We start from the raw sequence: 26,193 nt of genomic DNA on the forward strand, positions 1-26,193 counted from the left end.
CCCCCTCAACCTGCAGGAACGCTCAGGTCAAGGTTCCCATTGTATTTCCTTTAATCTGTTTATTCAGGAGGTCAAAGGTTTTATCGAGGTCGGCATCTCCAGTGGATTACTCTCTTCTGCTCACTTGTAAGCTTTACTGTATAGACTGTGACAAAATGAGCAGAGTCATTTCACTGTCATTTAGGCATATGTGACTTCTGTTGTACTGCTGGAGTCCTATATAGGCAGGATAGTAATACTATAAACTATATATACACAGGTAAGGCTCCTAAGTCTCTTATTTTTCCATTTTGAAACATTTTTTGTATTTTTTTCTCATTTTCATCACATAATAAAATTAATAAAGTTGATAATCTTCCCCACTGTTCGGTCCTTACTCGATTTGCCAATAAACCTCAAGTGTATTGAAAAATAAAATTAGTAGCTTAAATTAGTCCAAAACTCTGTTTAGTGTTCAGTCTCTGTTTCTCTGATACATAGCGCCAAAGCTCCTGCATAGAAGAAAAAGGTAATTGATACAATTCTGTCTACCTGCTGCCACCACTAGAGGGAGCTCTGGAGCTTGCTAGATACTGTTTATACAGGTTACTGTATGCTGTAGGCTCCCAAGCTCCCCCTAGTGGAGGCAGGAGGTAGTCATTAATTTATTTCTACATATCATTTTATTTTATCTGCATTATTTATAGAATCCACTGCTTTTAGGACAGATATAATATGACAAATAGTATGTATAGGGAAAATAATATCGGACTATGCAGTAAAGGAAAAAGAAAAAGTTGGACAATGTTTCTAAAGGTCATTAGTTATTTGAAACTAAAAATTGCATATTCAATTTCCTGGAAGAAAAAGGAGTTTTACCTTCCGGTCTCATCGGATCTTATTATAATATTTTCATAGATCTGTGATGTTTTCATCAGCAAGCTCAATCAAGAGATGGTTCATTTCGAGCTGAAGCCCGGAGTCCGCGTTATGGTTCACGCCGCTCATCTAACAGCAGGTAACAGGAAAGTGTCGAGAAGAAGCTTTTAATCATAAAGATTATTATTATTACGTGAGGAATAAAATGTAATTATATTATCTTATCATTTATGTATCTCCGTATTGTGTAATGAGCTATTATGGCCGACTGCATAGTGATAGATCACTTTTATTAATAGTTTTAGAGGGAAATTTAGAAAAAAACAGCAATTTGACATTTATTTTTATTCATTTATTCCTGGCTCTCATGTTGTGGTATGATCATGTATATAGTTAAATATAACTGGTGACATACTTGCCAGGACTCCCGGACTCTATCGCCTGTATGTTTTATATTGCTATCATTTTTAGGGAGACTCGTTAATAAAGATTTCTGTACCTGCATCATTTAAAGGAAGAGACAGGGAGGCAGCACTATCTGTGCCGGCATCAGTCACAGGGATTTCCACTTGTCTACATGTCTGAAGATATTCTGGCCAAGTTTGTCATCGACTTTTGCTAAGGACAAGTAGGACCGTGAGAAATGTTTTCCTGACATTGAAAGCGGCGTGCGTCTCCCCATGGAAATCCTCGGTCTGCAGCGAAGCCTCGATGCTTAGATTTCTGCTTTCATGTGTGTTTAATGGCGATACACAATGCCGTCCGCCATGCTACGTGCTGCGGGAACCGGCGGTATTCAGCCCGGAGCAGCGCTCGGTATTCTACCATTCTCAGGTCAAGGGCAGGGGACGGCAGACTGGCGGTTTGTTGGATGCATTATTTTCCAGATGTAAAGGTTATTATCTGAAATGTCATGAAATAGAGATATCATAAATCCACACAGATGTGTCGTGGCCGCAGACGGACGGGATCGTGACTAATGGTGTAAAAGGGAATAAGGCAGCGAGGAGGCTGAGGTTCATGACTGCGTACATGTGTATTAGCGCCTCGCCCAGAACATTGCCGTATATAATCATAACACAGCAGACGCCTCCAGACCCCAAATATCCACTGTACTGCAGTGCCCACTACACATGCCCCTATACAGCCCTCAGCCTTAGATACTAACTACAGATGCATTATATGAACAAAGAATATCATACCGAAAAAGATCACCAAGTAGAAACACAAGAATATCAGAGGTAACGGAGGGGCAGCTCCTAAATACAAACCTACAGAGAACACCCCCGATACAGTCAATATACGTACTCAAATAACTAGCTAAATAAACTAGACAGCACTGTATAGAAACATATCAAAAAAGTTTATTGATTACAAAAATGGACATGGACATGTAACACACTTAAAAAGTTCCTCTAGATGGGTAAGTGAAATGACAAAGACGATGCCGGAGTACTGAGCCTCAAAAGGATCGCTCTTGGTATGCACAATAGGATGTGCTAATATAAAAGGAAGAATCATGCTATCCCTTGCAGCCAGACATATCAAAAAGTGCATGGAAACATTCCTAATCAAACACCATACCTTCCAGATATAGTTAATCTATTAGTCCTAAAGTGCCGCAAACAGTGCTCCCAATTGCAAAGTGCTTACCCATGTGGGGACGAAGTACCTTCCTGCCGTCGCCCCGACATGCATTTCGCGTGATGGGCTTCCTCGGGGTGTCGGTGCCTTATACTGTATCTCAGCCACAGACACCCATAGCGTGTCCCCTACAGATGCCCTTATACTGTTTCTCAGTCACAGATACCCGTAGCGTACCTCCTACTATGCCTTATACTGTATGACTTCCAAAGATCCCCATAGCGTGCCTCCTACAGATGTTTCCCATAGTAAAGGAATTGTTCCATCCACTGGCCCCCTCCCAAAGCGTCATCCACTGCCCATACACATTGTGCCATCCACTGGCCCCCTCCCAAAGCGTCATCCACTGCCCATACACATTGTGCCATCCACTGGCCCCCTCCCAAAACGTCATCCACTGCCCATACACATTGTGCCATCCACTGGCCCCCTCCCAAAATGTCATCCACTACCCATACACATTGTGCCATCCACTGGCCCCCTCCCAAAGCGTCATCCACTGCCCATACACATTGTGCCATCCTTTGGCCCCCTCCCAAAGCATCATCCACTGCTCATACACATTGTGCCATCCACTGGCCCCCTCCCAAAATGTCATCCACTGCCCATATACATTGTGCCATCCACTGGCCCCCTCCCAAAGCATCATCCACTGCTCATACACATTGTGCCATCCACTGGCCCCCTCCCAAAGCGTCATCCACTGTCCATACACATTGTGCCATCCACTGGCCCCCTCCCAAAGCGTCATTCACTGCCCATACACATTGTGCCATCCACTGGCACCCTCCCAAAGCATCATCCACTGCCCATACATATTGTGCCATTCACTGGCCCCCTCCCAAAGCATCATCCACTGTCCATACACATTGTGCCATCCACTGGCCCCCTCCCAAAGCATCATCCACTGCCCATACACATTGTGCCATCCACTGGCCCCCTCCCAAAGCGTCATCCACTGCCCATACATATTGTGCCATCCACTGGCCCCCTCCCAAAGCATCATCCACTGCCCATACACATTGTGCCATCCACTGGCCCCCTCCCAAAGCGTCATCCACTGCCCATACATATTGTGCCATCCACTGGCCCCCTCCCAAAGCATCATCCACTGCCAATACACATTGTGCCATCCACTGGCCCCCTCCCAAAGTGTCATCCGCTGCACCTACATATTGTGCCATCCACTGGCCCCCTCCCAAAATGTCATCCACTACCCCTTCACATTGTGCCATCCATCGGCCCCCTCCCAAAGCATCATCCACTGCCCATACACATTGTGCCATCCACTGGCCCACTCCCAAAGCGTCATCCACTGCCCATACATATTGTGCCATCCACTGGCCCCCTCCCAAAGCATCATCCACTGCCCATACACATTGTGCCATCCACTGGCCCCCTCCCAAAGTGTCATCGACTGCACCTACACATTGTGCCATCCACTGGCCCTCTCCCAAAATGTCATCCACTACCCCTTCACATTGTGCCATCCCCTGCCCCCCGCCCACATTGTGCCATCCAATGCTCCTTCTTAGAATGTCATGCACTGCACCCTCCCAGAGTGCGATCCACTTCCCAATTTCCAGAGTGTCACCCACTGCTCCGTCCACAGCTCCACCCACTGCCCCTATCCCAGAGTGCTATTCATTGCTATCCCCCTCACTGCCATCCACTGCCCCCGTCCCAGAGTGCCAGAAAAGTTACTGTATAAAAATATTTACCAAAATTGAAGTTACTCTTTAAATGTTTAATATTGCTACTGCCTGTATCTCATCTGTACCGTGATTCCTGCATGGCCGTAGTCTGATGATCTCTGGTAACAATAACACCAGTAATCTCCTTACCATTTTTAAGGTCATAGTGGGAGTTGCATTTTTATGCAGTACAATTGTACACTGGGGGAAATAATTATTTGATCCCTTGCTGAATTTCGGTCAGTTAATTTTAACATCGAGAGATAGAATATCAAAAATAAATCCAGAAAATCACATTGTAAAAATTATATAAATGTATTTGCATTTTACAGTGAGAAATAAGTATTTGATCCCTCTGGCAAACAAGACTTAATACTTGGTGGCAAAACCCTTGTTGGCAAGCCTAGCAGTCAGACGTTTGTTGTAGTTTAATGATGAGGTTTGCGCACATGTCAGGAGGAATTTTGGTCCACTCCTCTTTGCAGATCATCTCTAAATCATTAAGATTTTGAGGCTGTCGCTTGTCAACTCGGAGCTACAACTCCCTCCATAAGTTTTCTATGGGATTAGGGTCTGGAGACTGACTCGGCCACTCCATGACCTTAATGTGCTTCTGTTTGAGCCACTCCTTTGTTGCCTTGGCTGTATGTTTTGGGTCATTGTCTTGCTGGAAAACCCAGCCATTACCCATTTTTAATGTTCTGGTGGAGGGAACATTACGGTACATGGCTCCATCCATTCTCCCATTGATGCGGTGAAGTGGTCCTGGGCCCTTAGCAGAGAAACACCCCAAAACATAATGTTTCCACCTCCATGCTTAACAGTGGGGATGGTGTTCTTTGGGTGATAGGCAGCATTTCTCTTTCTCCAAGCACGGCGAGTTGAGTTAATGCCAAAAACCTAATTTTTTGTCTCATCTGACTACAGCACCTTCTCACAATCATTCACAGAATCATCCAGGTGTTCATTGACAAACTTCAGATGGGCCTGCTAATGTGCCTTCTTGAGCAGAGAGACCTTGTGGGCACTGCAGGATTTTAAACCTTTACGGTGTAATGTGTTACCAATGGTTTTCTTGGTGACTGTGGTCCCAGCTGCCTTGATATCATTAACAAGTTCCCCCCGTGTAGTTTTAGGCTGATGTCTCACCTTCCTCATGATCAAGGATACCCCACGAGGTGCGATTTTGCATGGTGCCCCAGATCGATGTCGATTGACAGTCATTTTGTATTTCTTCCATTTTCTTACTATTGCATCAACAGTTGCCTCCTTCTCACCCAGCGTCTTACTTCTGGTTTTGTAGCCCATTCCAGCATTGCGCAGGTCTATGATCTTGTCCTTAACATCTTTATAAAGCTCTTTGGTCTTGCCCATGGTGTAGAGGTTAGAGTCTGACTGATTAATTGAGTCTGTGGACAGGAGTCTTTTATAAAGGTGACTATGTAAGACAGCTGTCTGCAGGTCATGAGTTGATTAGGAGCGTCTAACTGGTCTGTAGGAGCCGGATCTCTTAATGGTTGGTAGGGGATCAAACACTTATTTCTCACTGCAAAACGCACATAAATTTATATAATGTATACAAGATGATTTTCGGGATTTTATTTTTGATAATATATCTCTCAATGTTAAAATTAACCTACCCTTAAAATTATAGACTGTTCATGTCTTTGTCAGTGGGCTAACTTACAAAATCAGCAAGGGATCAAATAATTATTTCCCCCCTTGTTAATGGCAATTATTGACCAGACATTGCAATTGATCGCTGTTTTAGGCTTGGTGATTAGTGATGAGCGAGTAGACACGTTGCTCGGGTTTTCCTGAGCACGCTCGGGTGGTCTCCGAGTATTTGGTAGTGCTCGGAGATTTAGTTTTTGCCAAAGCAGCAGCATGATTTACGGCTGTTAGACAGCTTGAATACATGTGGGGATTCCCTAGCAACCAGGCAACCCTCACATGTACTCAGGCTGGCTAGCAGCCATAAATCATGCAGCTGTGCCAACAAAAACTTTATCTCCGAGCACTAACAAATACTCGAAGACCACCCGAGCGTGCTCGGAAAAACCCGAGCAACGAGTATACTCGCTTATCACTATTAGTGATGTATTTATGAACTGATGGCTAATGGAGTGATGTATTCATGTACTGATAGTTACTGGAGTGATGTATTCATGTACTGATGGTTACTGGGGTGATGTATTCATGTACTATTGGTACTGGAGTGATGTATTCTTGTTCTGATGGTTACTGAAGTGATGTATTCATGTAATGATGTTACTGGGTTGATGTATTAATGCACTGATTGGTACTGAGGTGATGTATTCATGTACTGATAGTTACTGGGGTGATGTATTCATGTTCTGCTGGTTACTGGAGTGATGTATTCATGTTCTAATGGTTTCTGTGCTGATGTATTCATGTACTGATTGGTACTGGAGTGATGTATTCATGTACTGATGGCTACAGGGGGATGTATTCATGTAATGAGGTGATGTATTCATGTACTGATAGTTACAGGGGTGATATATTCATGTACTGATGGTTACTGGGGTGATGTATTCATGTCCTGATGGTTACTGGATTGATCTATTCATCTACTGATGGTTACTGGAGTGATGTATTCATGTGTTGATGGTTACTGGAGTGATGTATTTATGTAATGATGGTTACTGGGGTGATGTATTCATGTACTGAGGTGATGTAGTCATGTACTGACAGTTACAGGGGGTGATGTATTCATGTACTGATTATCACTGGGGTGATGTATTCATGTGTTGATAGTTACTGGAGTGATGTATTCATATAACGATGCTTAGGTCATGTACACTGCTCAAAAAATAAAGGGAACACTTAAACAACAGAATATAACTCCAAGTAAATCAAACTTCTGTGAAATCAAACTGTTCACTTAGGAAGCAACACTGTTTGACAATCTATTTTACATGCTATTGTGCAAATGAAATAGACAACAGATGGAAATTATTGGCAATTATCAAGACCCCCTCAATAAAGGAGTGTTTCTGCAGTTGGGGACCACAGACCACATCTCAGTACCAATGCTTTCTGGCTGATGTTTTGGTCACTTTTGAATGTTGGTTGTGCTTTCACACTCGTAGTAGCATGAGACAACTCTACAACCCACACAAGTGGCTCAGGTAGTGCAGCTCATCCAGGATGGCACAGCTGTGGCAAGAAGGTTTGCTGTGTCTGTCAGTGTAGTGTCCAGAGGCTGGAGGTGCTACCAGTAGACAGGCCAGTACACCAGGAGACGTGGAGAGGGACGTAGGATGGCAACAACCCAGCAGCAGGACTGCTACCTCAGCCTTTGTGCAAGGAGGAACAGGAGGAGCAGTGCCAGAGCCCTGCAAAATGACCTCCAGCAGGCCACAAACGTGCATGTGTCTGCACAAACGGTTAGAAACCGACTCCATGAGGATGGTCTGAGTGCCCAACGTCCACAGATGGGGGTTGTGCTCACAGCCCAACACCGTGCAGGATGCTTGGCATTTGCCACAGAACACCAGGATTGGAAAATTTGCCACTGGCGTCCTGTGCTCTTCACAGATGAAAGCAGGTTCACACTGAGCACATGTGACAGACGTGACAGAGTCTGGAGATGCCGTGGAGAGCGATCTGCCTGCAACATCCTTCAGCATGACCGGTTTGGCAGTGGATCAGTAATGGTGTGGGGTGGCATTTCTTTGGAGGGCCGCACAGCCCTCCATGTGCTCTCCAGAGGTAGCCTGACTGCCATTAGGTACCGAGATGAGATCCTCAGACCCCTTGTGAGACCATATGCTGGTGCGGTTGGCCCTGGGTTCCTCCTAATGCAGGACAATGCCAGACCTAATGTGGCTGGAGTGTGTCAGCAGTTCCTGCAAGATGAAGTCATTGAAGCTATGGACTGGCCAGCCGTTCCCCAGACCTGAATCCGATTGAGCACATCTGGGACATCATGTCTCTCTCCATCCACCAACGTCATGTTGCACCACAGACTGTCCAGGAGTTGGCGGATGCTTTAGTCCAGGTCTGTGAGGAGATCCCTCAGGAGACCATCCGCCTCCTCATCAGGAGTATGCACAGGTATTGTAGGGAGGTCATACAGGCACGTGGAGGCCACACACACTACTGAGCATCATTTCCTTGTTTTGAGGCATTTCCACTGAAGTTGGAACAGCCTGTAATTTGATTTTCCACTTTGATTTTGAGTATCGTTCCAAATCCAGACCTCCATTGGTTAATAAATTTGATTTCCATTGATGATTTTTGTGTGATTTTGTTGTCAGCACATTCATCTTTGTACAGCACAAAGTATTCAATGAGAATATTTCATTCATTCTGATCTAGGATGTGTTATTTGAGTGTTCCCTTTATTTTTTTGAGCAGTGTATTTTTGTACTGATGATAACTGGGTAATGTATTCATGTTCTTTAATGGCTTCATAGCTCAGAGGTTAGAGCACTGGTCTTGTAAACCAAGGGTCGTGAGTTTGACTGTCACTGAAGCCTGAGAAACTCTTTGAGTCTCTCATATGAAAAATACATATCTGTTTTGTCAGTGGTATAAAGTTGGCGTGATTCAATATTGACTTAATGGTTATTTTTTCGGCCTTGCTAACTATGTTACTATCAGTTATTAGGTTCTTTAGAAGGACTTAGATCTGGGGTTACTATGATGGTTACTGTAGTGATATATTCATGTACTGATTAGTACTGGGGTGATATATTCATGTACTGATTAGTACTGAGGTGATGTATTCATGTACCGATAGTTACAGGGGTGATGTATTCATGTACTGATAGTTACAGGGGTGATGTATTCATGTACTGATGGTTACTGGAGTGATGTATTCATGCACTGATGCTTACTGGAGTGATGTATTAATGTATTGATGGTTACTGGAGTGATATATTTATATACTGATGCTTACTGGGGTAATGTATTCATGTACTGATGGTGGTTCTGATCCTTAATTTTTCAGATCCTTAATTTGTCAGACTTGACAATAGATTATATTTATTATAAGATCAGTGTGCTGTCTGTTGTACAAGGACAAAATAAAGACTAAAATGACAGTTGTGTGAACAAGGCCATATGCAGTATGAGAACATGTGTCAGACTAAAGCCCCATACACTTTAGAAAGCTGACAGACGAATGATGGTTCACCCACCTGTCTCGCCCGAGTCTCCCATACACAGGAGCGATGGCTTCTCCGAGTTCTTCTGTGTTCTGTATGAGAGACCCGCTGTCAGACATCTCTGGTGATGGCTTATCTCTTAGACAACAAAAGCATCAGCAGCCTGATAGTAGACATGCCAGGTCCTTACCTCCCCTGACAATCATCTTCTAGGGGCCCCTTACATTTTAGGCTAGGTTCCTCAGGTGAGCATTTGATGTATGGGACTTACAGAAATCTCAGCCTAATGTGCTATTTTTACTTTACTGAAACTGAAGTGTGGTAAAATTTTGAAATCTGCAAAATGTCAATTTTTCTTGCAGTAAATATCTTTTATTGCAGATTTTACCCATAGAATTGAATGCTTTTCTGGTTTTCCATAGCAGAAAAAATAAATAATAAAAAAAAAATAAACAAAAAAATAAAAGCGTACATAATCCGCACAGGACTTTATCAATGAAGTCTTAGCAAAGCTAAGTAGCAAGAAGTTTCCAAAACAAAGTAGTTTTATTTTTAACATGACATATGAAAAAGAGACAAAAACCGCAGCTCAAAAAATGCAAAAATGGTCGGTTTTTCTTGGAATTTAACACTCAGACGGATGTGTGAATGTTACCTTAGGGCTCATGCGGACGAGCGTTTACATCGTCCATGTGTTGTCTGATTTTTGATCACATAGCACACGGACAACGCACTGATCAGTCTTATTCAGTAGGGCTGTTCAAGTGGCATTCGATTTTTACGGATGGATTTCTATTATAAACAATGTCTAAAGTAGTTGTATGAATACGGATCGCACGCGGATGAAAATCAGATGAAAATGAGAAAAACATACCTCCAATTAAAAATGTAGTATAGTTCTTCTGATAAGCTATGTCGCTTTCCCCATGTGCAGGTCATTGCAGTAGCTTAGGTATCCATGGTTATGACCACTATCAGATAACTGTCACTATATGAGTGGTCATAACTATGGATACCTAAGCTACTGCAATGCCCTGCACATGTGGTAAGCAACATAGCGAATCAGAAGAACTATACTACATTTCTAATTGGAGGTATTTTCCAATATTGTTATCAACACCTACAACATATTGGGATAGGATCTTGGAGAAGGGAATACCCTTTTAACGACTATCTAGAGTGTATGGGCACTTTTAGTCTGACTTACCAGTAGGGGGCGTCACCACATAGAGTGCCTATGTCAGTATGAAGACGTATTACGGTTTTATACTGTATCTCTGCCTCAGATTCTCACTGTCCTCCACAGATATCTGCAGGCAGTATTTGTTGCCCAGTAGACAGAGTGCCTGCCACAGGTCTTCTCATTGGGCCACTAGAGTGCCATCCATGGTTCCCCCAAAGTGGAAGCTAGAGATGCCACCATACAGTGCACCTCCCTCACTACTGTGCTATCTCCCTGAGATACCGTTACGGATACCCACATATTGGGCTTCAGCCATTGATTCCCACCTAAGAATGTGGACATGTTGGAAAGCAGGACCATCCATGGCTCCGACACCAGCTAAACCTCCATCCACTTCTCCTCGTAACCGGAGCGAGCAGGGAACGTCTGATTCCTCATCTGTAAGAGAATCTGATCCTGATCCATGTCAGATATGTCCACGCCTCGGCGTTATTTACTACGATTGTGCTGCCTTTGATCAGATGAGGGCTCCTTGATGGTATAACAGATGTGGTGGAGTCTACAAATAAGAGGAGTATTGCCCAGGGACGTCGTCTCTGAAGAAGGACGGATGCTGATAAGAAGGTCCTCCGTGTGTAGCTGCTTCTGTGCTACCAGCTCGCTTCTTAATAAGATCCTAGGGAATAGCAATTCATGTTTTTGCATCCCATTAGCTGCTGAGCAGATGTTCCGCTCGCCCTGTTTGCACATGTGCTCTACATGCCAATTGAGTTTTCCTCGGGCTACTGTGGGATCTATTAGTCGGCAGGTAAATGTTTCTGAAGCTTAATTAATGAACTCCTCTTCATCATTCTCACTTCCAACAATAGTTTCCACTGAGGACAAAACATTCATGTGACTGGTTTTCAGAGATCTGGTCAATTTTTCACTTTTAATTGGGTTCTCAGACCTCTAACGGGGTTGTCTCGAATTCTTGTGAGGTTAAAATTGCAAAGTTCGGGGAAAAACTATCAATTTAGCAATTTATTTCTTATTAAATATCTTGTATGTTCTCAAGAATGGAAAGATTTTTAATTCCATAGTGTACATCTCGTTGGCTAGGTTACCAGCCACCCTGGCGTCTCAGAGTAGCCGGTTCCCTAGGTGAGAGCTTGTTCCGCTAGAAAGCTCTGATTTAAAGCCTGCAGAATCGCTGTGGAGCAGGCAGCAAGAAGTGACCAGCTCCAGGGGGCCAGGGGCTATGTTCTTCTCCCATTATGCACTTGCAATGCTGCCTCCATTAGCAGTCTGGACCAGCGACACAACTGGTCAGAGCTGTCAATCATCAGGAATGCACAATCACCTGCAGAGCAGGAAGCCTTTGGCCATGAGTGGTGGAGTCCTGAAGAAGAGAAGGTGAGACAATCCCTTTGACTCCATGCACCATTAAGTGTTATTAATGGGGCACTTTCCTCCGACACCACTACTGAGGCAGCAGGACCATGGACAGTCCCTTACTGAGCACTGATCATAGTAGGTTCTGGAGGATAGATCACTAATGATCAAAAACTGATGACTTGTGCCAATTTTCCACATCTAAAGGAGTTCTCCTGAGCTAGGATAGACTATCAATGTTCGATTGTTAGATGTCTGACCTGGTTTGTCTATACCGATGGCCTCCTATATGGGTGAAGCTTGGAATAATTGCATCCATGGTATGTCACCAATCTAATCGCTAGTCCTGACAAGGCAGGAACCACAGTCCTGATTAAAAATGTTGTCCACATCTAAGTGTTTTCTGGACAGTGGTGGTCCCCCAGTGGTGCAGTTCTCTCCACATTGGTTGAATAGTAATAATGGAGAGATTCCTCAACCGATGTAGTGGTCAATGGCTGGATTTTCGATAATTATTGGTGGTACATCCAAAATATAAGCCATCAATGTAAATTCTCAGAGAACTCCATTATATCTGAGTTATTTCTGTCCAAAGGATAAATGATAACTGGATAATTGCTGGGAGCCTAACTGATCTTGAGGACGGGGCTCTGAAGTGCTCAGTGTGCCCACCATTGCTCCATTTATTGCCGAAGGGACTCCCTGAGGTGGCCGAATACTGCACTCCACTATCTCCGGCAATCACTTGGACAATGGATGGAGTGCAGACGTGGATGCTCGGCCACAGCTTCATTCTAATGGTAATTTCCAAGCCTCCTACTTGAGATTAGTAAGGGACCCTTCTGGTGGTTGGACCCCCATCGATCAGCAAGGGTTGGACACTTGGACCCCCATCGATCAGCAAATTATCACTTATTCACCATGTAGTAATAATAACCTTTTACATTTTCACTTCTTTTTTTATATCTAGGTGAGTTCTTTAGTGTTTTATACTAATGGCGTAATTTGAAACTCCAAAAGACAGTACATCTCTTATTATGGAGATACCATATGGACCCACCGACCTCTATGGATTCTGTAACATTGCTTTCTATAAATCTGTAATATGCATGTATAGATCCCTGGAAAAGTAACTTCCATATATTGAGATACTGATTTGGCTTTTATCCTAAGTCATATTGCACGACTCGTTAAAGGGTTGATTGTGACTTGTAGGATCGCTACTTCCAATAGATGGCGCTATAGAGTTTAAGTCCTCTTTTTCTCAGAAGAGGCAATTTGCATATTTAACTTCCATATAGTCATTGAAGACATCTTATGATTAGTAAACGAAATGATAAAGCGTCATCAGAGAATCCAATGACCTGGAGGAAACCAAAAATAATAATCCAGATCAGTTGTCTTCCATGAAGTCTCCAAATGGTCATGTTTCCAAGGTTCTCCTAGTAAAGCCCAGCTGTTATTTTCAGCAGAAGGTGTCCCTCCTGGTGTCCTCTCTATGGGATATCCTCAAATAATGACTTACTTGGGGACACTTGATGGCTGAATGTCTAGGACCTGAACTTTTATGATCTGATGGTTTTGAGAACCTCAACACTTTGTGGACAATTTGCGATGTGTCTCAGTTCTGTGTTGCACTCACTAGATAGATAATCTCCGCTCCTTTGATCTTTCCAGCTCCCTTGGTGGACCTGACTCCGAGTCACAGCGGCTCCGCCATGCTGATGCTCTTATCGGTGGTCTTCGTCGGACTTGCTGTCTTCGTCATCTATAAATTTAAAAGGTAACCCCAGTCCTGTTCCTCATCAGCGGTGTTTACAACAATGGCCGCCCAAAGCAATGACGTCTCTGTTAATGTTTTTAGGAAAATTCCTGGAATTAATGTATATGCACAGATGCAGAATGAGAAAGAGCGAGAGATGGTCAGTCCAGGCAGTCAAAATGAGAGCTTGTCACCTAATGACCCTCACTCTCAGCCGATGGGCCCTGAGCAGCTGTTAGAGGGCAAGTTGGAAACACAGCCCATAGGTAAATAAGTAGCTAGTTCTAACTGGCTGTCCGGGAACCCAAGTGACCAGTCTTGCCTGTCTGAATGACCGAGCACTCTGTATAACCCTTCCTTCCGCTCTGAGACATTGTGTCATCTTTATTACTTATTCCTTCTGTCGTATCCCTGTCTTCCGTAACTAACCCTGAGAAGTGCAGGTGATTGATCCTCCCGGCACCTCCACTGCTGGGTGCACCTGAAGAAGGAGATGAACTCCTAACCGGGGCTGATGGTCATAATTCCAGCAGTCACTACTGATCCTGAATTAATGAATGAATCACATTAAACAGAATCAGCAGCGGGAGGTGCCGGCGCCGGCTACATGAAAGGGCTTAATAAAGGTTCATTCCACATTCCCTTTCAATACTTGGAGCTAAAATACCTGGTTTTGCCTTTTGTACTTTCTGTGCAAGACGAAGATTGGATTTTGAGCTAGAAAGCAATTTCAGAGCAGAATGAGGGGAACGTTAATAATAAAATGATCAGGAGGAAAAACAGATAATAAATCACAATATGTATAAGGCTCTGTTCATATAGGTCAAAACTGTGCCTGCTGCGCAGGATGCCAGGAAAGAAGACCCCACATGACGAGGATGGGGATCAGACTGGATCACGTGGAATCACATTAGATCTTATAGATACATGAATGTATCCATGTAACCCAGGTGCGGACTGGGGCTGAAATTCAGTCCTGGCATTTGAAACCACACAGGTCCATGTTGTCCCCGTCCCCATGAACCAGGTGGGATATATCACTAATATTACCCTGAATGGAGGAAAGGAAGATTTTCTACAAGACCAATATTTCTAATAATGCCCGTGGCTGCTGGGGTAAGTGACGGAGTCAGCGACTTTGCGCTCCATCACAACTCTTAACAGTATGGGGGTCTTGAGCACACCGGTTCTGTTAACAACGTAGCAGACAAGGCTGCCCATGACCAGACAGGCCCTTCTGGCATTTGCCAGAGTTGCCAGATGGCCAGTCCGGCCCTGATGTAACCTCATAAATCACACGTCTCCTATAACACCACCTCCTGCAATATATCATCAAGGGATAGAAATATACAAAGTAACAAAAAAAGTCCAAGCAAAAGTATCCGATAACAGGCAAGAAATTGGTAACGACATACACATTGCAGATATGGATTCTTCTTCTCCGATTCTCCAGATCCTCATACTTCAGTGCTAGATAAATTTACATTATTAATAGCAAAGAGTAAAAGAGCTAAAAATACAAACAAATCTGAAAGGGCACATCCATCTTATAAGACAGGAGATGGAGTTACATTGTAAACAATTGGATTAGGTATTTAATAACTATGCAATATAATTCAGAGCTGTAAAATTAAGTGTCCATAATACTACCTGAGGTTTGTTCTGTCTGCACCAGCAGAATAGTGAGTGCAGCTCTGGGGTATAATACAGGAGGTAACTCAGGATCAGTAATGTAATGTATGTACACAGTGACTGCACCAGCAGAATAGTGAGTGCAGCTCTGGAGGATAATACAGGATGTAACTCAGGATCAGTAATGTAATGTATGTACACAGTGACTGCAGCAGCAGAATAGTGAGTGCAGCTCTGGGGTATAATACAGGATGTAACTCAGGATCAGTAATGTATGTACACAGTGACTGCACCAGCAGAATAGTGAGTGCAGCTCTGGGGTATAATACAGGATGTAACTCAGGAACAGTAATGTAATGTATGTACACAATAACTGCACCAGCAGAATAGTGAGTGCAGCTCTGGAGTATAATACAGGATGTAACTCCAGATCAGTAATGTATGTACACAGTGACTGCACCAGCAGAATAGTGAGTGCAGCTCTGGAGTATAATACAGGATGTAACTCCGGATCAGTAATGTATGTACACAGTGACTGCACCAGCAGAATAGTGAGTGCAGCTCTGGAGTATAATACAGGAGGTAACTCAGGATCAGTAATGTAATGTATGTACACAGTGACTGCACCAGCAGAATAGTGAGTGCAGCTCTGGGGTATAATACAGGATGTAACTCAGGATCAGTAATATAATGTATGTACACAGTGACTGCACCAGCAGAATAGTGAGTGCAGCTCTGGAGTATATTACAGGATGTAACTCAGGATCAGTAATGTAATGTATGTACACAGTGACTGCACCAGCAGAATAGTGAGTGCAGCTCTGGGGTATAATACAGGATGTAACTCAGGATCAGTAATGTAATGTATGTACACAGTGACTGCACCAGCAGAATAGTGAGTGCAGCTCTGGAGTATATTACAGGATGTAACTCAGGATCAGTAATGTAATGTATGTACACAGTTACTGCACCAGCAGAATAGTGAGTGCAGCTCTGGGGTATAATACAGGATGTAACTCAGGATCAGTAATGTAATGTATGTACACAGTGACCGTATCAACAGAGCAGTGAGTGCAGCTCTGGAGCATAATACAGGGTGTAACTCAGGATCAGTAATGTAATGTATGTACACAGTGACTGCACCAGCAGAATAGTGAGTGCAGCTCTGGAGTATAATACAGGATGTAACTCAGGATCAGTAATGTAATGTATGTACACAGTGACTGCACCAGCAGAATTGTGAGCGCAGCTCTGGAGTACAATACAGGGTGTAACTCAGGATCAGTAATGTAATGTATGTACACAGTGACTGCACCAGCAAAATAGTGAGTGCAGCTCTGGGGTATAATACAGGATGTAACTCAGGATCAGTAATGTAATGTATGTACACAGTGACTGCACCAGCAAAATAGTGAGTGCAACTCTGGAGTATAATACAGGATGTAACTCAGGATCAGTAATGTAATGTATGTACACAGTGACTGCACCAGCAGAATAGTGAGTGCAGCTCTGGGGTATAATACAGGATGTAACTCAGGATCAGTAATGTAACGTATGTACACAGTGACTGCACCAGCAGAATAGTGAGTGCAGCTCTGGGGTATAATACAGGATGTAACTCAGGATCAGTAATGTATGTACACAGTGACTGCACCAGCAGAATAGTGAGTGCAGCTCTGGGGTATAATACAGGATGTAACTCAGGATCAGTAATGTAACGTATGTACACAGTGACTGCACCAGCAGAATAGTGAGTGCAGCTCTGGGGTATAATACAGGATGTAACTCAGGATCAGTAATGTAACGTATGTACACAGTGACTGCTCCAGCAGAATAGTGAGTGCAGCTCTGGGGTATAGTATGAAATGTAACTCATATATAGAAGAAGACTCGTGTTCAGTATAATATAAGTAATGTAGTGTGTGTTGCTCCTCTGAAGGATGTGTGATACCGTTGTAGATACTGTACGGCTTTTTAGATCTTGATCTTTTTTTAGCTGAATATTACGCTGAGCTCAGTCTGGCCGCTGCTATTTGTCCTTTATGATGTCCACACTTTTGACAATGTTAACGCCTTGGATTGATATAAAATGTAATATTCTCACCGTTTCAAAGTTACAATGTTCTCTGCGTTGCACATTTAAACCCTTTTTAAGCCTTTTCAGCAAGAAATTAGAGGATCAGCACCACGGACAGCAGCTGAAACAGCCAAATGCAGACTCATTCCTTCTGAATTTTATGAGGCTGAGATTAAAGGACTCTTTAATAGGATGGCAAGTAAAACAGACTACAAAAGGATGGCTGGAGAGGGGGCTCATCACAGGAAGACTGAGTAACCTGACAATGGCCAGAAGCCTCGGACCTCTGATAGAAGAGGAAGACGTCTGATGGGAAGACTGTGCGCATCCCATGCTCGCGACCGGGCACCGACCCTCTGCCATGGCCCCAGAGCTGGGAGAGTGACCTGGCACCGACCCTCTGACATGGCCCCAGAGCTGGGAGAGTGACCGGGCACCGACCCTCTGCCATGGCCCCAGAGCTGGGAGAGTGACCGGGCACCGACCCTCTGCCATGGCCCCAGAGCTGGGAAGGCAACCGGGCACCGACCCTCTGCCATGGCCCCAGAGCTGGGAGAGTGACCGGGCACCGACCCTCTGCCATGGCCCCAGAGCTGGGAGGGCAACCGGGCACCGACCCTCTGCCATGGCCCCAGAGCTGGGAGAGTGACCGGGCACCGACCCTCTGCCATGGCCCCAGAGCTGGGAGGGCAACCGGGCACCGACCCTCTGCCATGGCCCCAGAGCTGGGAGAGTGACCGGGCACCGACCCTCTGCAATGGCCGCAGAGCTGGGAGGGCGACCGGGCACCGACCCTCTGCCATGGCCCCAGAGCTGGGAAGGTGACCGGGCACCGACCCTCTGCCATGGCCCCAGAGCTGGGAAGGTGACCGGGCACCGACCCTCTGCCATGGCCCCAGAACTGGGAGGGTGACCGGGCACCGACCCTCTGCCATGGCCCCAGAGCTGGGAGGGCGACTGGGCACCGACCCTCTGCCATGGCCCCCGAGCTGGGAGAGTGACCGGGCACCGACCCTCTGCCATGGCCCCCGAGCTGGGAGGGCGACCGTGCACCGACCCTCTGCCATGGCCCCAGAACTGGGAGGGTGACCGGGCACCGACCCTCTGCCATGGCCCCCGAGCTGGGAGGGCGACCGTGCACCGACCCTCTGCCATGGCCCCCGAGCTGGGAGGGCGACCGTGCACTGACCCTCTGCAATGGCCGCAGAGCTGGGAGGGTGACCGGGCACTGAGCCTCTGCCATGGCCCCAGAGCTGGGAGGGTGACCGGGCACCGACCCTCTGCCATGGCCCCCGAGCTGGAAGGGTGACCGGGCACCGACCCTCTGCCATGGCCCCCGAGCTGGGAGAGTGACCGGGCACCGACCCTCTGCCATGGCCCCCGAGCTGGGAGGGCGACCGTGCACCGACCCTCTGCCATGGCCCCAGAACTGGGAGGGTGACCGGGCACCGACCCTCTGCCATGGCCCCCGAGCTGGGAGGGCGACCGTGCACCGACCCTCTGCCATGGCCCCCGAGCTGGGAGGGCGGCCGTGCACTGACCCTCTGCAATGGCCGCAGAGCTGGGAGGGTGACCGGGCACTGAGCCTCTGCCATGGCCCCAGAGCTGGGAGGGTGACCGGGCACCGACCCTCTGCCATGGCCCCCGAGCTGGAAGGGTGACCGGGCACCGACCCTCTGCCATGGCCCCAGAGCTGGGAGGGTGACTGGGCACCGACCCTCTGCCATGGCCCCAGAGCTGGGAGGGCGACCGGGCACTGACCCTCTGCCATGGCCCCAGAGCTAGGAGGGCGACCAGGCACCGACCCTCTGCCATGGCCCCAGAGCTGGGAGGGTGACTGGGCACCGACCCTCTGCCATGGCCCCCGAGCTGAGAGGGCGACCGTGCACTGACCCTCTGCCATGGCCCCAGAGCTAGGAGGGCGACCGGGCACTGACCCTCTGCCATGGCCCCAGAGCTGGGAGGGCGACCGGGCACCGACCTTCTGCCTCGGCCCCAGAGCTGGGAGGGCGACATCACACCGATCCTCTGCAATGGCCCCAGAGCTGGGAGGGCAACCGGGCACTGACCCTCTGCCATGGCCCCAGAGCTGGGAGGGCGACCGGGCACTGACCCTCTGCCATGGCCCCAGAGCTGGGGTGGGTGTGTTGTCAGGACAGTGGAAAGTACAGCAATGGGTTACACATTGGGGGGTGAAGAATGTTAATGGACGGCCAGATGGAGAGGGAAGGGCTGGATCAAGTAAAGACTTTATTAAAACTAATTTTTGTAGTTTTGGAATTTTTACCAAGGACAGAAGCAGCGGATGGATCTTCTACTACTCCTGTAATAACACTCTGTGTTAACATCAGTTCAAACATAAAGATTCAAAATGGAGATTGTTTTTTAGTGACAAAACCAAAGAACATTACATCTTGTGTTTTTCTGTGAGCTTGAAAGATGATGGTCATGGGCCAAATGGAAGTAGGGAATGTAAGAAGATAAAGAAGTACCCATGACACATTCAATCCACTCCCGATCCAGCGCTGCCAGTCCTGTGCTCCTTACGGTGTAGGTCCTCCGTCCTCAGCCGTCATGTGCTGTCCATAGACATGTCAGAACTAAGACGAGTGATTGGCAGCAGCGGTCACTTAAATAATAGATAGGGAGTCATTATTATAAAACCTCAAGCATCAAAGTGATGACATTGGAGTTTCATAGTGTGACGGATCTTACAATAAAAATTCTTCTAGATGTCTGTATTTGATGACATATCTGTTTATCTATTGTCTATATATTATCTATTATCCATCTATTATCTATCTCTCCATTATCTATCTATTATCTATCTATCTATTATCTATCTATCCATTATCTATCTGTTTAACTATTATCTATCTATTATCTATTATCTATCTAACATCTATCTATTATCTATCTATCCATTATCTATCTGTTTAGCTATTATCTATCTATTATCTATTATCTATCTAACATCTATCCATTATCTATCTGTTTAGCTATTATCTATGCTTTATCTATTATCTGTTTATCACTCTCATGATTATCCATCTACCTAATGTACTCTTGATATCACAGTTCAAGAAAATTCTTAAGGCTATGTTCACACTGGACTTTTTTGCTGTGTTTTTTTTAATGCTAATTTTCAGCTGCTTTTTTCAGCACCAGCAAAGCCTATGAGGTTTCAGAAATCTCATGCACACTCATTGGTTTTTTGTTTCATCAGGATTTTGTGCTTTGCTGCTTTTTTTGGACATAGAGCATGTCACTTCTTTCAGCGTTTTTGCAGATCCGCACCAAAAGCTCACCTAAACCTGAGTTTTTGCCGCAGCTTCTTTCCTGCCAAGAAATCAGGTTTTTCTGCAGAAAAAAAAGCAAAAACACCCCGGGTGAAGTTACCCTAAAGGGAATCTGTCAGCAGGCTTTTGCTCCCCACACATTTGAGAGTACCATAATATAGGTGCAGAGACCCTGATTCTGGCGATGTGTCACTTACTGGGCTGTTTGCCGTAGTTTTGATACATTCACTGTTTTCTCTGCTGCAGATGTAGCCTCTGATTGCTGAGCTGTGTATAACCCCGCCCACACAGCTGATTGGCAACTTTCTGTGTACACTGTGCATAGGCAAAAAGCAGCCAATCAGCGGTGGGGCGGGGTTGGATTACCAAGAAGCAGGTTTACTAGTCCTCTTATGATGATCTCCTGCTGAAAAACAGTGATTTTATGAAAACTACAGCAAGCAGCCGAGTAAGTGACACATCGCTGGAATCAGGATATCGGCCTGTACATTATGCTGTTCCCAGTTTAGGTGGCAAAAAAACTAGTGAGAAATTCCCTTTTACAGCCAATAGCACAGTGTATGTTATAAAAAAAGAGAATTTTTGAATATTACAACTACCTAACAGTGAGCCAAACCCCCCCCCCCCGCTGCGATAATCTCCTGGTTTTATGCTCATTGAAACACCCAAAATGTAAAATATCTGCCCAGAATTATGCATCAAAAACTCAAGTAGTGCAGGTCCTGCTCGACTTCTTGGATAATTAGTATGGAGGGGTGAGAAGAAGGCAATTACCTCACACGGGGAAAGAGTTTGCCATAAACCAAGAGAAGGAGCGCGGAGGGGAACGGCAGCCATGCCAAGTACTCACGTGATTAACAGAACAGTTCGTGCCTCGCTGTAGTGTAACGGCGGAAAACCTCGAGCCGCACGAGATCGGAAAGACGATAATTACTGCACTGAAATCCTCCACCTCCTCGATAGCAAGGAAGAAGAAGAACCATAGTACCGCCACGTCTGAAGACCAAGTCCTTAGCATTGGAACAAGTTTTTTGAAGGCTACATAGTTACATAGGTTGAAAAAAGCCCCCGGTCCATCAAGTTCAACCTTTCCCCACCAATTGTACTTTTAGTCACTAGTCTTCCTATAACCCGTAATGTTCTGTGCAATGAGGAAATCATCCAGCACTTGTACAAAGGCTGTTCTAGTGTCGGCCATTACTGCCTCCTGTGGTCGCCATTACACAGTCTGACGGCTCTAACTGTAAAGAACCCTTTCCTGTACAGCTCCCGGAATCACCTCTCTTCCACTGGTAATGAGTGGTCCTCAGTATGGTCCTTGGAAGGAATAAGTCATGTTCCGTCCTCTGTACTGACCACACATATTTATAATGAGATCTCCTCTGAGACGCCTTTTTTCTAAGATAAATAAGCCCAAGCTTTCATCATATGAGAGGTCTCCACCCCATATAATATGGATGAGGCCTCCACCCCGTGTAATATAGTAGTTCCAGACTCGGTGATGCACTGGAAACAGACTTCACATGAATCAGTAAGGACCAGGATAGCAGGGTGTTCAGGATGGCAAGCAATGCAGGAGGCAGTACATGCAGCTGGAGGGAAGTTACATACAGGAACTTGTAGCAGGGAAACAGTTAACCACAGGTTTCCTAGAAACATATATATGCAACCATTAACTTGTGTCAGGGAGACCACTGAGTTATTAGAGACGTATAAAGGGAATCAAGAACTTGCCGTAATCAAATAGTTAACCACTGGGTTATTATAGACATTTAAAATCAATCAGGAACTTTCAGTACAAGAATAGTTAACCACTGGGTTATTATAGACATTTAAAATCGATCAGGAACTTTCAGTACAAGAATGGTTAACCACTGGGTTATTATAGACATTTAAAATAAATCAGGAACTTTCAGTACAAGAATGGTTAACCACTGGGTTATTATAGACATTTAAAATCATTCAGGAACTTTCAGTACAAGAATGGTTAACCACTGGGTTATTGTAGACATTTAAAATCATTCAGGAACTTTCAGTACAAGAATGGTTAACCACTGGGTTATTATAGACATTTAAAATCGATCAGGAACTTTCAGTACAAGAATGGTTAACCACTGGGTTATTGTAGACATTTAGAATCATTCAGGAACTTTCAGTACAAGAATGGTTAACCACTGGGTTATTATAGACATTTAAAATCAATCAGGAACTTTCAGTACAAGAATGGTTAACCACTGGGTTATTGTAGACATTTAAAATTAATCAGGAACTTTCAGTACAAGAATGGTTAACCACTGGGTTATTATAGACATTTAAAATTAATCAGGAACTTTCAGTACTAGAATGGTTAACCACTGGGTTATTGTAGACATTTAAAATCATTCAGGAACTTTCAGTACAAGAATGGTTAACCACTGGGTTATTATAGACATTTAAAATCGATCAGGAACTTTCAGTACAAGAATGGTTAACCACTGGGCTGTTAGAGAAGTATATAGGCAATCAGGAACTTGCAGTAGGGAGATGGTCAACCACAGGGTTAGTAGAGAGGTTTATATACAATGAAGAATTTGCAGCATGGAAATGGTTAACAACTGGATTATTATAAACTTGTATATGCAATCAAGTACTTCCAGCATGGACATGGTTAACCACAGAATAAGCAGAGACTTATATGCAATCAGGTCAATCTTGCCACAGGATTCACTGGACAGAATGTAGAATGCTGGAAAACAGAGGAAAGTTGTAAGAAGGATAATTAGACATCTGGATGGAGCAAAGTCTGGAGGGAGCTGAGGTTAAATCCTGCAAAATCATGCGGTAGAAAAGTGTTCTATTATTCCGAATACTCAGGCATTTATGGATATGCGAGGCATCCTTAAAGGACCTTGGATGATGATGATGTCAGAGATGCTTGGAGGGTTACCAGATTAATACCAGACTAGAAGAGAGCAAGGTCCGGCACTGGAGCCGGGACAGATGAGTATCAAGTAGATCTGGTCTACCATTAATCAATGGATTGGTGGTGCATTATCTGCTAGGATAGAAGTAAACCCCTTCATAACCGGGTCTTTTTGCATTTTTATTATTTCCTCTTTTTCCAAGAGTAATAGCTTTTTTTTTATTTTTGCATCATACAGAGGCTTAGACTTTTGTGGAAAGAGTTGTTGTTTTAGAATAACTCCATTTACTTTACTGTAAAACGTCTTGGAAAATAGAAAAAAAAATCCAAGTGCAGTGAATTGGTGTATAAAATTCTGCCAATGTGTCATAGTCTTGAGTTTTGTTTTGTGCGAGTTTTCATTGTACAATAACCATGCACTGATAACGTGATTCCTCAAGTCAGTATGATTATCGCAATACTAAACTTGATGCTCAATGCAAATCTGGTTGTTTTTAATTGTATGGGTTATTATATTATTATTATTTGATGGATCAGATATTTTTGGGCGCAGTCAAAAATTGACTCATTTTTTAAAGCTTTTTTTTAATTTTTTATTCTACTTTTTAGTTCCGTTAGGGGCCTTAAACCTTATGACGCCCAGCCACATAATTCATAGGGAGACTCAGACTGTGACCAAACGTTACCTTTTTGTCACATTTTTTTGCATAGATTTGTTACAAAGCCTTAAGGATCTCCTAGTGCCAGCTAAGTGAATGAGATTCCAGTGGGTATGTGCAAACATTAAAGAAGCACTCGTCCTCCTCCTCATCTTCCTCTTCCTCCTATCCAAGTTTTATCCTCCTAATATATTGCAATCATAATTTTATTTAGCACTGTGCAATTACAATTGCTCATTCTGCCTTTCTTCCCAGCTAATTCTTCTCTTGTCTCTGCTTTATGTAGAAACAGGAAGTTTTGTGTCCCTGCATTTATCATTCCCCGCTTCACCTCCTGACCCATCTGCTCCCTCCTCCCACTGCCAGGAACTTTTGCAGCGATTCATGACTCATGCAGGAAAAATTGACCTCCTGTTTCTACATAGAGCTTAGAAGGATTCAGCTAGTCAGTTTTTAATCACGTGATGTCATAGACCTAATGGAAAAGAGAAGAATTATCTGGGTAGAAAGGCAAAATGAGCAATTGTAAGTACACAGTGCTGTATAATATAAAGACTGCAATATATTAAGAGAATAAAATTGATAGCAAGTAGGAGGAGGGTTTCTTTAAGATCCGTAGCAGACTTTTTTTTTTCACCAAAGTATGTTGCTTGGCAGGAAAAACGCTACATAAGCTATGGGGGATTTTTCATTAGTTTTTGATGTTTTTATTTTTTTCTCTTTTATTTGATTGTTTTAAAAATTTCGCAGAAACAAAGAGTTGACATGCTGCAGATCTTTAAAATTCTTCCAATCTGCAAGGAAAAAATAAGCAGCATGCGCATGACACTTGAGAAATCTCATTCACTTTTCATGGTGAAAAAAAAACACGTGGAAAAAAAAAAGGCAACATGTGAACAAGCCCTAAGGTGGCCGTGATGGGTATTCTCATTTCTGCAGTATTTGGGCACAGCACAATGAAAAGAGCTACGAAGTGCGGCTTCCTTGAGTATTTACAACTGGCTGCCCCTAGATCGGTGGGGGCGCCATTAGTCGAATCCCGACTGATCTGAGCTAACATGGGGCAAGTTCTAGTTGTTCTTAAAGGAGTTCTCGGGGCACTTGATGTTAATGAATATCCATAGGATAGGTCAACAATGTCATATGCTCAGGGAACTCCTTAGGGTTAGAGTTAGGGTTAAGGAGAACCAGTATGGAGAACCAGGGTTAGGGTTAAGAAGAACCAATATGGAGAACCAGGGTTAGGGTTAAGGAGAACCAGTATAAAGAACCAGGGTTAGGGTTAAGGAGAACAAGTATGGAGAACCAGGGTTAGGGTAAGGTTTAAGTAGAACCAGTATGGAGAACTAGGGTTAAGGAGAACAAATATGGAGAACCAGGATAAGTTTAATGGAGAGCTAGGGTTAGTGTTAAGGAGAACCAATATGGAGAACCAGGGTTAGGGTTAGGGTTAAGGAGAACCAGTATAAAGAACCAGGGTTAGGGTAAGGTTTAAGTAGAACCAGTATGGGGAACTAGGGTTAGGGTTAAGGAGAACGAATATGGAGAACCAGGGTTAGGGTTAAGGAGAACCAGTAAGGAGAACCAGGGTTAGGGTTAAGGAGAACCAGTACTTTACCATGTTGCATCACGGGCATTGCAGTCAGTCAGCTAAACTCTACTCTGATGAAGAGCAAAGACCCCAAAGCAGGTCATGTCACATGTATATGAATTTCTGGCTTATCATCTATCTCTGGCCATGTTGCAAAACTCAACAAAGGCTCAGACTTTGAGAGATAGAGTAGGCACCTCTCCTAGGCTAATTTGTATCTCTTGGGTTCATGGTCCCGGTCTCTTGCTTTGAGCAGGCAGTGATCATTGCTGAGGGGGTTTTTGGGTTTGGATCTATGTTCCGGTATATGTTTTGATGAGCAGTTTAACTTGAGCCTTCAAGACTCCTCCGAGAAGTGGGTGACACAGCCTCGCTTTCATTAA

At 44.5% G+C, this 26,193-nt stretch overlaps 1 protein-coding gene across 3 annotated transcripts in view; it reads left to right on the forward strand.

The window, feature by feature from the left end:
- Positions 1-26,193, forward strand: part of SORCS1 (sortilin related VPS10 domain containing receptor 1) — a 702,133-nt gene that overhangs the window by 671,737 nt on the left and 4,203 nt on the right. For 2 of the 3 annotated variants that reach the window (XM_077258071.1, XM_077258072.1), the window contains exons 24-26: positions 898-997; positions 13,566-13,671; positions 13,753-13,916. In XM_077258071.1, the coding sequence (XP_077114186.1) occupies positions 898-997; positions 13,566-13,671; positions 13,753-13,916 (370 nt within the window). The remainder of the gene's footprint in view (positions 1-897; positions 998-13,565; positions 13,672-13,752; positions 13,917-26,193) is intronic. The other variant, XM_077258073.1, reaches the window with a different exon arrangement.

The sequence above is a fragment of the Ranitomeya variabilis genome, chromosome 4 (genome assembly GCF_051348905.1).
Source record: "Ranitomeya variabilis isolate aRanVar5 chromosome 4, aRanVar5.hap1, whole genome shotgun sequence".
Lineage (NCBI taxonomy): Eukaryota > Metazoa > Chordata > Amphibia > Anura > Dendrobatidae > Ranitomeya > Ranitomeya variabilis.